The sequence below is a fragment of the Lemur catta genome, chromosome 24, assembly GCF_020740605.2.
Source record: "Lemur catta isolate mLemCat1 chromosome 24, mLemCat1.pri, whole genome shotgun sequence".
Lineage (NCBI taxonomy): Eukaryota > Metazoa > Chordata > Mammalia > Primates > Lemuridae > Lemur > Lemur catta.
In genome coordinates this window covers 9472456-9486331 of record NC_059151.1, presented here as the reverse complement: position 1 = coordinate 9486331, position 13876 = coordinate 9472456, and the positions used below count along the sequence as shown (strand labels likewise).

Below are 13876 nucleotides of genomic sequence, written 5' to 3'. Positions count from 1 at the left end.
TTAGAAATTTGGAAAACATGGCATAGGTGCCACCCTGAGTATCTACAAATTTTGCTGTGCATTTTTCCCCCCCCCCCGGGAGTGTTTCTCGCGGTATCGCCTCCACCCCCCTGGGCAGCCACCAAGACACACGCAAAGGAAGCACTATTGAAGAATGAGTATTTTAGTTTCTGCTCCCCTGCAAAAGGGTCACGGGCACCCCCGGAGCGGAAGGCAGTCTGACTGGCGCTGACAAGCCCAAGATAGCGGCGGGCCGGGGCATTGCAAGAGCTTCCAGGCTGCTTCTCCACCGAGCAGGACTTCGGTTCGAGTCCACGCCCAGCTTGATCACCCGCAAGAGCTGAAGTCGGGGAGTAGAGTGCAATCCCCGGGAATCTGCTGCAGGCGTGGCCGGCACGGGGACGGAGCTGTCGCCAGGCGGCCGGCTGCGCTGCACCAGACTCGGCCGAGTGGCCCCGGGCTCGCCCGCTGCGCTCCCGGAGTCCCCGGGCTGGCGCGCGGCGGCGGGGGAGGGGGGCGGCCGCCCGTTCCCGGCGATCGCTGTCGCCACAGCTGCAGCGAGTCAACCCGCAGCCGGCGCCCACCCTCCGCCCGGGCTCGCGGCGCCCGCCGATCGCGGCTTACATAAGGCGGGCGGGCGCGCTCCCGCCGCCAGCGGCCCCCGGCGGGGCTGGGCTGCGCCCTCCACGCCTCCTTGGCGAGCGTCCCTGCGCACCCGGACGCCCTGGTCCGGGAGGTGACCCTCCTTGGCCACCAGCAGCAGCAGCAGCCGCCGGGACGTCTGGCTGCAGCCCCGAGCCTCGCCGAGCCAGCGTCCCCTCCGTCCCCTCCTCCCACCTCTCGTCCCCGCCCCCGCGCCTGTGAGTGTCGCCCGGGCGAGGGGACCCGGAGAACAGTCCGCACTCGGCGCGCGGCGGAGCTGCGGCCGCTCCCGCTGCCGGGCGAGCGACGAGGTGGCCGCCGTGCGCCTCCCCGCACCTCCCGAGCGGGGACAGCCAGTCAGAAGACACGGGGCGAGAGGGACCTTCAAACTCCTCCTCGGCGGCTCCTCTCCGCCCCCTTTCAGTCCCTGCCCTTGGAGAAAGTGCAGTGTGGCGCTCGGTCGCCGCGATCACCTCGGACGGCCGCTCGGTGCACGGATCCGGCCGCTGCCCGGTGGGGCTCCTGGCGCGTCTGTGTCCCCCCACCCACCCCGGCACACCTCTGGCGACGATGGGGAAAGGTCTGCGGGCGACAGCGGCCCGCTGCGGACTGGGACTGGGATACGCGCTGCCGATGCTCGTGCTGCCAGCCCTCGCCCTCCTCGGCGCCAGCGGCACTGGCTCCGCCGCGCAAGGTAAGGGGACCCCGGGCTCCGCGGCCACCTCCCTTCGCTTCCTCCTTCCCGACCCTCCCGACTCCCTCGGTCTGCGTCGTGGCTCTCCACCGGAAACCACTTGCAGTGTCACTTTCCCAACTAGTCGAGAAGCGTTGTTGCTGGTTATTTTCATTTTAACTCTCCCCTCTTCCGAGATGGGCACGGAGGGACCAGTGACGATCGGGGTGGGGACACGCCTGCCCCTCCGCCTCTGTGCCTGCGAGAGCCCGGGGATGCCTTTGGCACTTTGGGCTACGCGCGCGCCGTTGCATGTTGCACGCACTGAGGTTCCGAGGGACTTGGCGGGGCGGGTGGCCGCGTGGCTTGTCACCGATGCGCGCAAGCTCCCCGCGCTGTGCCGCGGCTGGGGCTGCGGGACCTTCATTGCGTCTCTGAGCCCAGCAGACCCCCAAGGGTGCTCAGCTAAGGAAATGTGTCGTTTACCGCCAGGGACCCCTAAGCGCCGGTGCCCCGCGGGTGCCGCTCTGGGTGCGGGGGATCTAGATGCACAGCCCACCCGCCCGGCCCCGAGCACCCAGCCCGAGGCAGCCCCCCGGGGGTGCATGCCCCTGCACCCGTACCCTCTCCGTGCCTGCCTCCCACCGGGCGACGGAGGACCGAGAACCCCAGAGCCCTGGGGGGAACAAACAGGCTGTGATGGTTCCAACCAAACCCGAAACTCCCCGGGGAGTTTATAACTCTGACATTTTAATCGAACGCGTGTGAGCTTGAAACTAAGTGACCGGGGACCCTGGGCAGGGCCAGGCTGGCAGGAGGGCGGCCAGGAGTTAGGAGTGGGGCAGGGAGGAGGCTCCGGAGCTGATGGCCCACCAGGTCCCTTCTTGTCCCCGGAGTTGGAAGTGGCAGCGGCAGCTCCCAGCTTTGCGGGAAGCCGAGGGGAAGGGAGAGGCGGAGAGGAGGAGCCGAGGCTGCCCCTCCGGGAGCTCTCTCGGGTCACCTGGACCCCCATCCTCTGTCCCACCCTGGCGCGCACCTTTCCGCCCGGTTGGGTGGTGATGGCTGGCCCAGCAGAGGCTTAGGTTTTCCTGGAAGGGGCGAGGGTGAAGGAAGCTTGTGCAGCCTTCGGAGGCAATTCGAGGATTCTCCCCCGCCCCCCCATCTCCGTTCCAGGTCTTTCCCAATTTGGAGAGCAGGGGGAGGCGCGGCGGTAGCCCCAGTTCCCCGGGTGCCGTGCAGACGTTGACGTTTCCTGACTGTTTTCCCTCCGATCCCGGAGAGGCGCTGGGGGGCGGGGGGCGATCGAGGTGGAGGGGGGCGATCGAGGGGGCGGGGGGCGATCGAGGGGGCGGGGGGCGATCGAGGTGGAGGGGGGCGATCGAGGTGGAGGGGGGCGATCGAGGGGGCGGGGGGCGATCGAGGTGGAGGGGGGCGATCGAGGTGGAGGGGGGCGATCGAGGTGGAGGGGGGCGATCGAGGGGGCGGGGGGCGATCGAGGGGGCGGGGGGCGATCGAGGGGGCGGGGGGCGATCGAGGTGGAGGGGACCGCAGAGCGAAAGTGACTGTGGTCTGGGTGGGGGGAGGTAAGTGATTAGCAAGGCTTTGTGAATTAGCGATTGCTACTTTAGGGAGTAAATTTCCCTGCTGCCCTGCTAAGTGGCCGCGCTCATAAATCCTCCCTTCCCTTCTCGCCAGATGCCTCCCATCCCCGAGGTTCTGCTCTGGTTTTCTTACTCCAGAGCTCATCTGTCGGCCCATTTTGCAAAGGAATCTCCACTGAGAATCATAGCTTGTTGTCGATTTCCTGAAACTGGCCAGAAGTTCTCAGGGCGGCAGCCTGGGATGCTTAGTGGGGGGTATTTGGAAGCTCAAAGTGAGCAACCTGATGAATAGTCGTAGAATCAACCGCAGGACTCTCTGTGGAATTCGCCTGCTGTTATTGGGCGCACAAAAGACTGAGCCAGAGGGGTGGGGGGCGGGAGGGAGGAAGGGGGGACCCCCGCGCGGTGAGAGAACTGTTTGGGAACAGGACAAGTTAAAGTCCCCAAAGATGCCAAACGGGAGATAGGATCCCTGCTGAGAGCTTACTCCAGCCAAATGAAAAAGACTGGGTAGAAAAAGGATCAATAAAGATAATCAAACAGGAGATTGTAAACGGATTAATATTGAAAGAAGGGAGAAGCGATTCAAAAGCAAAGACGCTCAGGTTAGAGACACTGAGCGTTTGCCTCTTGCACTTTTTACAGACCAGGCAAGTCAAAGATTGAGGATTGATTCTCAAGATAAGCAGGAAAATAAAATGTATTCTGTTGGGTGTGTGCATATCAGTACAGTTCTTTTCTCTATCTAGTAGTTTTAGTTCCTCCACTTCCTGGTTAATAAAAATTTTTGTTTGCATCTTGCAGACTGAAATGCACTGTTCTACCACTTTTATCTTTGTTATCCTCCATGTTCCAGAATACCAGCCCTTCCTGTGTTGTCTGCTGGGTATCAAAGGAAGGATAAAGCACCAAAGTCTACTATCAGCTACTATCAACCACTGTCGCCATCACTCTAATCCATTATCCCAGCCTGTTTACTATTGAACCACCATTAACACTTTCCTCTCAGAACCACACGTTTTATAATGGTCTGATGAACCTCCTTTTCCTTCTAAATTTTTTCCTTACTCCTTTCTTTGGACTAGGACAACCAGCCCAAACCCTCAAAGTATGATTTGCTTGTGCTCATGACTTAAAGATTGCAATGAAGTATTTTTATGAATGGAAGTGCAGATGCAATTAACACGGGGATGTTAATTTAAGCATTTTACAATGTGGATGAGTTTTCCTTCTGTTGTTGGAGAGTTGCTGGAAAAATCATAAGTTTTTAAAAATACATCTCTCTTTAGAGGTAGCCAAAGAAACAACAGATATTTAAGATTAAAAAAAAAATGAGTGTTATTTGTGAGAGTACCAAGTTTTATAACTGTGGTTTAAAGACAGTCCTTGGGAAATTCTAGACTTCAGGCAACAACTTTCTCCTATCTGGCTATTCCCTAATTGTTTCATTCAGGATTGCTGGGAACCCCTAGCTCCAGGGAATTTGCGGTGTTTCTGACTTCCCAGAATGAAAGATTTTAATAGGAAAAGGCTGTGTGTGTGTGCGTGTGTGTGTGTGTGTGTGTGTGTTTTCAGTGTGCTTCTGAATTAGTGCCCTGCTGTTTTATAAATGCATTTTATCTCAGCTACACAGCATTGAAAAACTCTGTTTATCTAGCACCAACTAGTGTTATGAGTGTTAACACCACCAAACTCAGAACAGAAAATTACAGCACTCTAATCAGATTGGGGTAATTCTCTATTCTCTTAATTTGTAGTAAAAACAAATAACATGCATCTTTCTACAAAAGAGTAGAAATTACTTTCATATGTTTATGCATATTGGTGTGGTACAAAGAGACAGTTGGCATTGTAGATAACTGAAATTTCATTACCATTCTACCCTACATTTTTCCATTTAAGGAGTAGAGAAAATTTATGAATTCACACTGAAAATTTCCAATAAGGAAAAGTAAGCTAGTTTACTTTTGTTTAGAAAAATCATAGTCTTAGCTGTCAAGAATGCTTAATTAAAAGGCTTGAGAGACTAAACTTTTCAAGCACTTGCAAAAGCATGAGGACTTCATGAGATTATAGCAGACGTTTACTGACTCCCTGACCTCTTGTATTCTGAACACTGAGAAGAAAGAGTTAAACAAGACGGGGACCTTGCAGGTCTCCTATTGTAGTTTTGGAGATGGTTGTCCTCATCAGAATTCATACGGATCTATTTTAAGCAACCCCCCTAAGGACATGAACAAGGCATGAGGTCTACTAGGCAAACCCTCTTAGCTTATTTAGAATTATTGTTGAGACCTAAACATAACTGTTCTCTACTGTAGGCTAGGTTCTTCAATTAGTGCAAACAGAGCAAGCCTGTGCTCTATTAGGCCTTAACTGGGTTTAGTACTTTCCTGATTTAGGTCATGGCTTCGCTGGAGCAGCAGAGGGAGTCACTCTCAGAAGAAACATTAAAATTACAGGCTGCAACCACTTCAGGAAGATAAAGGGGGAGAAATGGTGAGGGCTAAGATTGAGCCAGTGCTCTTGCCTTGCAGTCTGCACCTACATCTTTCTTAGTGTGATTTTTGTATTCGTGGCAGTTCAGTGCAAACTTGTTCACATTTTTTTCCACAAATGAGAAACGTTATTAGCTCATTTGGATGGAGGATGGTGTTAGAGGTGAAGTTCTTAAGCAATTATTGTACACTCATAATATGTCTCATACTGTGTGCTGTTAGAGTGCAAAGACACAGTTTCAGCCCTTAAGGAAGACAGACTTACAAGCATATAATTATAATTCACTTTCTGAAATGTAACAGTGGGCATAAGTAGAGTACTTTTGGGATGCAAGTATCCAAAGATAGTAAACATGGGTCAGGCTACTGAGTAGTGGGGCTGGGGTTGGGTTGGTGGTGGGGGGGGTCAGTTCCCAAAATTCTTACAGAGAAAAACTTAAGGGGAGTGATTTGGGTGGAAATGGTACAGTTTTGCAGCTAAATGTGCATTACAACAGCATTTTACTTAGATCCAATATAAGTTTCATCTGGCTTTTGAGAAGCGCAAGCTAAGGGCTGTTAGTCTTGAATGCTCATTCTGTTAGCACAGTGGTACCAAAGCCTCAAAATCCTGCTTCTGTTAATAACACCTCCTAGCTGTGCGACCATGTGTAAGTTATTTAACCTCCTTTGTGTCTGTTTTCTCACGTGTAATATATATGTGGATAAGCATATATTAAAGGGTATATTTAGGATTGAGTGAATAATACATGTAAAGCCTTCAGAGCAGGGTTTACTTCATAGAAAGTAAATATTCCTCGGCTTCCTATTCTGTAAACCACTAGCAAAGAAATCTAGACGTTAAAGAAATTAAAGGTCAAGAATTTTGAACTCGGGGTGAGCATAGCTGCAGAGGCTGCTTCCCCAAAAGCAAGACATGGAACTTTCTGGAGAGTTGCTCCAAAGTGGATCACTGCAAACTCCTGGACAGGGCAGGAGTCTCTGAACAGCCTGTGCGAATCTCACTCACTTTAGAGCATTTTTTTCGTCTTTTCTGTTCTCTCTGGGAAAATGAAGCTAATACTATTAATAGTTCTAAAAATGCCATGTTAAGTCACTGCCAGTGAAGTTCTGGCAACAGACTCTACCCTTGAATTTCCAACTTTTACAAGGAATACTGAAAGAAAACTTTTTGTAAATTCATAAACATTACTATGGAAAAATCCAGGCTTTCTGATAAGGGTTTGGGGAAAAATCAGCCCTTTATGCGAATGTCAACAGTTTTTTTCTAATTGTTTAATGATTATTGCTGTTTCTTTGCATGTTTGGTGCAAATGTTGTTTTCCGTCAGTCTTTTTAGATAAAACTAGAGATTTGCAAGGCTTTTTATGTTACTTAGAGTTAGGGCAGCTGTTTCTCCTACAACCTGATTATGCTTTTCATTATTGATAGCCTGGTTCTGTGCTTAGCCCCAAATCTTTCTTCATCTTCACTTCTTAAACCTATGTATGGACTCTTTTTGGATTTCATTTCTTCTTTGGATTTGTTATTGCTTGTGTATTGGTGGAGGAGGGCTACATGAATCCTACACCTCTGGTTCTACTCCAGTATCAGTCGGATGTTTAACTCACAGAAAACTTAGTGCTATTTTTTATGCTACCTCTTTGAAGTAGGGAAAGTTTGCCTTGAGCAACGTTAAAACAATAGCATTTCCTTTTTTGTAGTTCTTAAAGAGTTTGATACTTGGATAATTTATAGTTTCTCTTACTGTAAATATTTATCTCCAAGTTTATGAGGATTTCAATAAAAACATTTTATAGTAATATTTGTATGAGCTAACAAGATCAGGAATAGAAAACTTTTTTATCCTCTCTACCTGTTTAGAGCTATAAGAATTTCTGTCTTGTCGTGAAAACCTAAAACATACATCATGTTGCAAATATTTGAGCTCTTTAGAGACAGTGTATTAGGAGATACTGAGCTACCTACAACTTCAGAATTAAAAAAGGAAGTTTGAGTTGAAGTTGCAGTGTGTTTTTTTTATCTTGAACATTGCTGCCCTGACAAATGTTGCTCCCAGGGACTATATAATGAGGTTCTGAAATATACAGAAGAATGTTTTCCAGATTTGATAGGTACTTAAAATATATCTAGCCTTCTGCATGGAGTTGATAGTGTTAAAATTGCTGTGATATTAATTAACTTGGAGTTATAATTTAGAGAGTGAGCTATAGCTTTGAAAGTGCCAAATATGCAGATATTTGTCCTTACATCAGTTATACCTTTTATTAACAGTGAGCCAGTGATTCAAAAGTGCTTTGTGTGGCAAAAGCGAGGTGTAACATCTGAAAACCCCTATGTTTGGGGAATACCCTCATTTAATTAAATAACTAAACCCATCTCCTTGCCAACCGGGCCGTGGAATGTTGAGAGGGAAGAGGGGAGCCAGGTGAAACTTCATTACATGGACATGCCTGTTAGAGCCCTTATTTTAAATGCCAGGGCTCAAAATAATCATGAGAACAGATGATATTGATGACTCAAATTTAACTCCAGAGTTTCCAGTCTTAAAATGGTGGGAAGATGGGGGGGGGGTCTTTACCTTCATTAATCATCTTGTCATGTGGATCGTGTAGCTGGTTTCATTTCTCAGCAATTATGAGAGCTATAAAAATGCCTCCTGGAGATGAGCATGGGTTATATCCCCTTCTAACTAAGAATGTTAAACAACATAAACTCCCTCAGCACATTTAACAAGTGTACTGATGAATGCTAACATTTCTCACTTTTAGTCAATGTCTTAATTGATTATTTCATCATGGCCTGCCTGAACTCAGCTATTATTTATTGTCTTATTTTTCTTCTGTTCAGAAGAAAACCCTCACATATGAATATGCCTTTCCAATAAACACATATTGCTTTTGCATATTTAAATGCATCTGTAATCCAGTTATAAGGGCAAATATGCCCATGAAGAGAAACGGACGTTTTTTCCAAATCTCAGGAAAATGAGTGGTGTGTAATTATATAAAATATAAAAAAGTAGCATAGAAGTAAAGCATACCATTCCTATAGAAAAGTAGTCATTTAAAATTAATTCATGAGCCCAGTGCTATCTATGGCTCGTGCCTGTAGTCTCAGCTGCTAGAGAGGCTGAGGTGAGGATCACTTTTGGCCAGGAGTTTGAGCCCAGCCTGGGCAATACAGAAAGACCCTATCTCTTGCCGGGGGGGGGGGGGGGGGGGGGGGTTCTCTTAAACACTAAAAGTTTTAGAGTGTATATAATAGAGTGTATGCTGTAATAATATCCACTTATAGGCAAAGAGAAAAAAATTGTATACAGTAGTCCTTCTTTATCCACAAGGGATACTCCAAATTCCCAATGGATGCCTGAAACCATGGATAGTGTGGAACCCTATATACGCCATGTTTTTCTGATCTGATAACTGAGATGGGTACCACGTGACTGGGCAGGTCTCATATGCCACATGGGTGTGCTGGACAAAGGGATGGTTCACATCTGAGAGATTTCATCATACTACTCAGAACCACACACGATTTAAAACTTATGGATTGCTTATTTCTGGAATTTTCCATTTAATATTTTTGGACTGTGGTTGATTATGGGTAACTGAAACTGCTGAAAGTAGAAGTGCAGATAAAAGGGGGACTGTTATATAGGATTATAGTTAAAGGGAGGAATTTGGAGGATTCTATTCTCTGTGAATTTGCAAGTTTGTCACTTGTATTCAAATTCAGCGTTTTACATCATGCCACTATCTTTTTGGAATTTTGAGAGCCTTATAAAGTATAAAGCCCTTTGAAGAACTAGATCAAAGAGCACTCTTTAACAAATGATATTCTCTAAGTTTCACAGAAACTAAAAATGATGGTGACAACAATGCTGTTGCTGTATTATAGATTACAGGATTTTCAGAGACCTATATTATCTCTAATCAAAACAAATAACCACATTACTACCGTGACAAAAACTTTATGATTGGAAAGACAAAGTATTAGAAATAATGGTAATTTCACTTTGAGTATTAAGTCTGTGTCACATTAGAATTTAACTTTCAATAAAGGGAAAATTTATATATTTGATTTTCACTGAGTAAAGAGTGCTAGATCTGGAGCCACCCAGTAGAAGCGTTCAAGTTTAAACAAGCAGCAATCTTGAAGTCATTTTAAATAAAACATTGATTATGGTACCTGTTATTTTTTCCTTAGCTACTTTGCTTTTTCCTTCTGGTTCTCCATAAGATGATGAAAGAATGTAAGCTGAAAAATATGTTAGGGATCAAATTCAAGGATCGAACTAGGCTAAGACGTTTCCTGCCCGGCCTACCACAGCCGTCACCCACGGAGCAGGGAGTGTGGCAGAAGACAGAAACCCATTTCAGGAGCTGCTCTCAGAAGCTGAAGAAAAACAGGCGTGTTCAAATGATTTATTATTTGTGCTACCCAGAATAGAGACCCCAAATCAGTATTTTATCAGAGTACTATTCAACAGGCCCTCTGACTTAAAACTTTTATCTAAGAATCTTGATTTGCACTTAGTTCAGTTAACATAGCAAAAGAATTTGGAAAGTATTTAAAAGGTGTAAACTTCTAAGACGTTGAGTTTGGATTTTAGTGTACCTATTATTTGTGCTTGTTTGAGAAATTTAGACTTAATGGTATTCCCAGTATCCTCTAATGGTCTTTATAGAATACATTGCCACTTCCTGAGCTATTCTGTTAAACATTGTCATTAATAACAATATCAATGTTACATCCTAAATTTCTTAGGCACATAAGAAATTGAATAGTATCCTCTTGGAATTATATGGAAGTTCTTAGGAACAGTTGTCCCCAAAAAGACTTTGAGGAGGTGGAGTTCATTTTAATAGAATTGCAGTGCATTTTAAAATCATCAGTATCTTTCTATCCTTATATACTGATTGAGATACATATATATATTTTGTTTGTATTTAAATACACATATGTGAATCTGTGTAGAATTTGAAAGGACCACAGTGAAAAAAACTTACAATTTACATACTATAATGATGGAAAAAAGTACAGGGATGGCTAGGGAAAGTTTTAACAGTAGGTATGTTTTCCCAGGGGGGAGGGGAGGTTATTTTATTGGATTTATTTGAAATGATGATCACATGAAAGATACACATGTCATTTTTTATTGAATTAGATAACTATGGAAATATTTCCTAGGAGAGTATTTTCAGGCAGACCTTAATGAAATGAAGAATGACAAGGACTTAGACAAATATAGTCAATAATTCCCTGTGCGCATATATATACTTGCACAAATTCTGTGTGTGTGTGTGTGTGTGTCTGTAGCCTTTTTTATTTTAGAAGCAAGAGTTAATTTTCAAACAGACTTGGCAATATCCTTGAAAAACAAATGTAACCTGTCAACAAATGAAAAACCCTTTTAACTTATAATACAAATTCATAAAGGTAATTATTGAGTAGGAAATCAGATTTAATCACTAATTTCTGAATGAAGTATTATATCATACTTTTCTGCCAAAAGTCACCTTGCTCTTGGCAAATTGCTAAGTCATGTCCCTAGTGCACATAGAGATGCCTCTGCCTCATTAGTGCAGTGGCTTATCTGATAGAAACAAGTTTTCTCTTGTCTTCCAAGTGACAGAGTGGGGGATCTCCCCCTCTCGCTGGCTTGTTTCAAAGGCGTGGTGGAAGACTTCTGTTGTTTTCCTACACAGTGGACTGTAATTTGTTGACCAAAGGAGAATGTCGACTTTCATGCATGCAGGGGTAAAATCCTGCATTCACATTCCTGCCTCCCTCTCTGGATGCTGTCTAGAAGAGACAGCGTCTCCCTGGCAAGCACCCTACATGAGTTGTGACCTCTTATGTGAGCTGATGGAAGGAGAGGTCTCTTGTATTGTCCTGCCCTGACCAGAATTCAGTGATGGTTTGTTTCAACCTCTTAATCAAAATGGAGTTAGGTTTGATGCCATATTGGTGGCTTTATAGCTTTATTTTCAGGTTTATCCTTTACATTCATTTAAAGCTTTTTTTTTTTTCTTAAATAAAGATAAAGTTAATTGAGAGGGGGGAAAAGGTTGTTACTAATGAAAGGATATACATATAGAATTTCATTCAGGATATAGTGATAACCTGCTTCCTTGCTATATTCAATATTATATTAAAATGCTGGTTAATGTAGAAATATTTACATGATACATCAATATGTAAATATATGTTAATTATCGTCCTATGGTTACACATCACTTGGCATTGTTGACTAGGAATTTTAAAGTATGCAAATTCTAGGATTTGCAGAAAACTGGTTTGGATGTTTTCTATCATACATATACCACTCATCGAGGACATGGGGTTTTCATTGCAAAATATGTAGTACACTGCTAAAAACAGCAAAGTAAATGATCATGCCTCACAAAATTCTGTGCGTACAGGCCTAAATGCTAATGAGTGAGGCTGCCTGTTTAATGCTGAATCGCAGGGTTAAAAAGAGGGACTTAAAGATAACAGGGGACTCCCGAGTCCTGAGTTTATTTTGCATCCAGTGACAGTCACTAAATTAGGGAAAGGAATGTTCAAACAACACACTTGAGGAAAAGTGATTTTTATAGAAAGGAGCCATTTCTGCTAATAGCCAGTAACTGCACGTAACCCTGCTGACATTAAAAGTCCATTAGCTAAGCCCAGTTTAAATAGCAGCTGATGCAGTGTCAGCTAAATGCACATTGGAATTTTTTCATATAATGCAGTAATAGCAGTTCTGTAATTTTTTTCCCCCTAAAACTACGTACGTTAAGTAAAACAAATGTCATCTGATAGTAGTGACAGGGCTGCTAATAAACAGGCAGAGATTTGTGATGAAACAAAAGTAACAGTCTATAGAACAAGAAGATAATAGATAGTAGTGATGGTTTTAAAAGGGAGTCTTTGAGAAAAATCATATGGAGAAGCTTAAGCTGACATGCAGGAAGAATTGTTTCTAGAGAAGCACGTGAGCTACTTTGAGATACTCATTTAAAGCAAAGCAAAGTGATTTTTTTTTTTTTTTTACTATTAGCAGAAGCATTTAGTTTTGCAGCGTATTTTGAAACTACAGGAATCCCCTTCCTTAGACTGTTTTGTATGTAAATGGGAGAGAGGGTAAGGGAATTAAAAAAGAGAAACCAGCAAAAGCGTAGGAATAACTTAATATGTCCTAATAGTCTTAAGGTGATTACTATGCTAATACTTTTGAAAGCCATATGATATATTAGTGCTGTCTGAAGTGAACTTGAAGATTGAAATACCCATATTATCCCCCCAAGAAGTTTCATAAATATACATTTTGTTTCCATCTTTTGAATAGTTTCCAATCTGTAGTTCATCATCTGAAAGACAAGGAGTTTTCCTGCAAATTTATATTGGAATCCAAGGATCTTTCCTAAGTCATCTTAAAGTATTCTCTAAGACAGTGTTCTGTAACTGTGCAGCCATTGTAGAGACACACAGGGTTGCTCAGTAATCTAATGTGTGTTGAGAACAGGGCAGTAATTAATCAGCGGCCGTCCTGCTCACACCACTGTAAAGTATTACGAGAATGCTCATGCCCCCCTCCCCCTCCCTTATTATCAGACCATTAGTGAAACCCTGTACGGGTAACCACGGTGGAAGCCCTGCTTCAGCATCTGACCCCAGTAGCTTTGGGAGCATTGTCACAATGGCCACTTGAATTCTCATCACACTTGCCAATACTCAGAATTATTTATTCAACTATAACCAGAGACATCCCATCTTGCATTTATATTTCAGAATTAAGTTCATATTTCTTTATATGATTTTAAAAAAAAACCACCTCGCATAACCCTGTATGTCTTGAAAAGGAAAAAAGAAAAAGAAAAAGCTTATTCTTTAATCATCATGGAGTAGCAGAGATCTGCCTTTTATGTTAATAGATTTTCATACATGCATCTCTTAATAAAATCAAGAGGGTCCTCTTTGGTGTTGTTAACTGTTTTAATTCAGTTCAGGACGTTGTAAATGTTTATTCTGAATGAACTGGGAGCTCACATGGACAGGGAGTTTAAGCAATTCAATTACTAACCAAAATCCCATTTACTAACATATTGCAGGAGAGGCTTGATGAATAATCTCGTCTTTCCTATGTAACTCAAACATTAATAACAGATGGAAATATGCCTCAGTTCAACCAGTGGGCTTTGATTTTTGATTCTAAACCCATTTTATTTTTTTTCAGACTAAAACATCTATTGAAAGTGACTGTTTTGCATATGTTTTTCCTTTTGTGTTGCATAAAACTTAAAATTATCTTACAAGATGAAAAAAGGATGTTATTGTATTTGGCCACACAATACATTTTTACACATCTATGAACTAGTGTTATGAAATTGAATTATGTTGAAAATAACATGATGATGCTAGACTGATTGAAATAGGACAATTATTACATTAAGGTTTGGAATAATTTTTAG

General features: G+C 44.0%; 1 protein-coding gene across 2 annotated transcripts in view; it reads left to right on the top strand.

Annotated features, from left to right (window-relative positions):
- Window positions 1–1194: 1194 nt before the first annotated feature.
- Window positions 1195–13876, top strand: part of UNC5C (unc-5 netrin receptor C) — a 344945-nt gene continuing 332263 nt past the window's right edge. For both annotated transcript variants that reach the window (XM_045536735.1, XM_045536736.1), the window contains exon 1: window positions 1195–1336. In XM_045536735.1, the coding sequence (XP_045392691.1) occupies window positions 1213–1336 (124 nt within the window). In that variant the 5' untranslated portion in view covers window positions 1195–1212. The remainder of the gene's footprint in view (window positions 1337–13876) is intronic.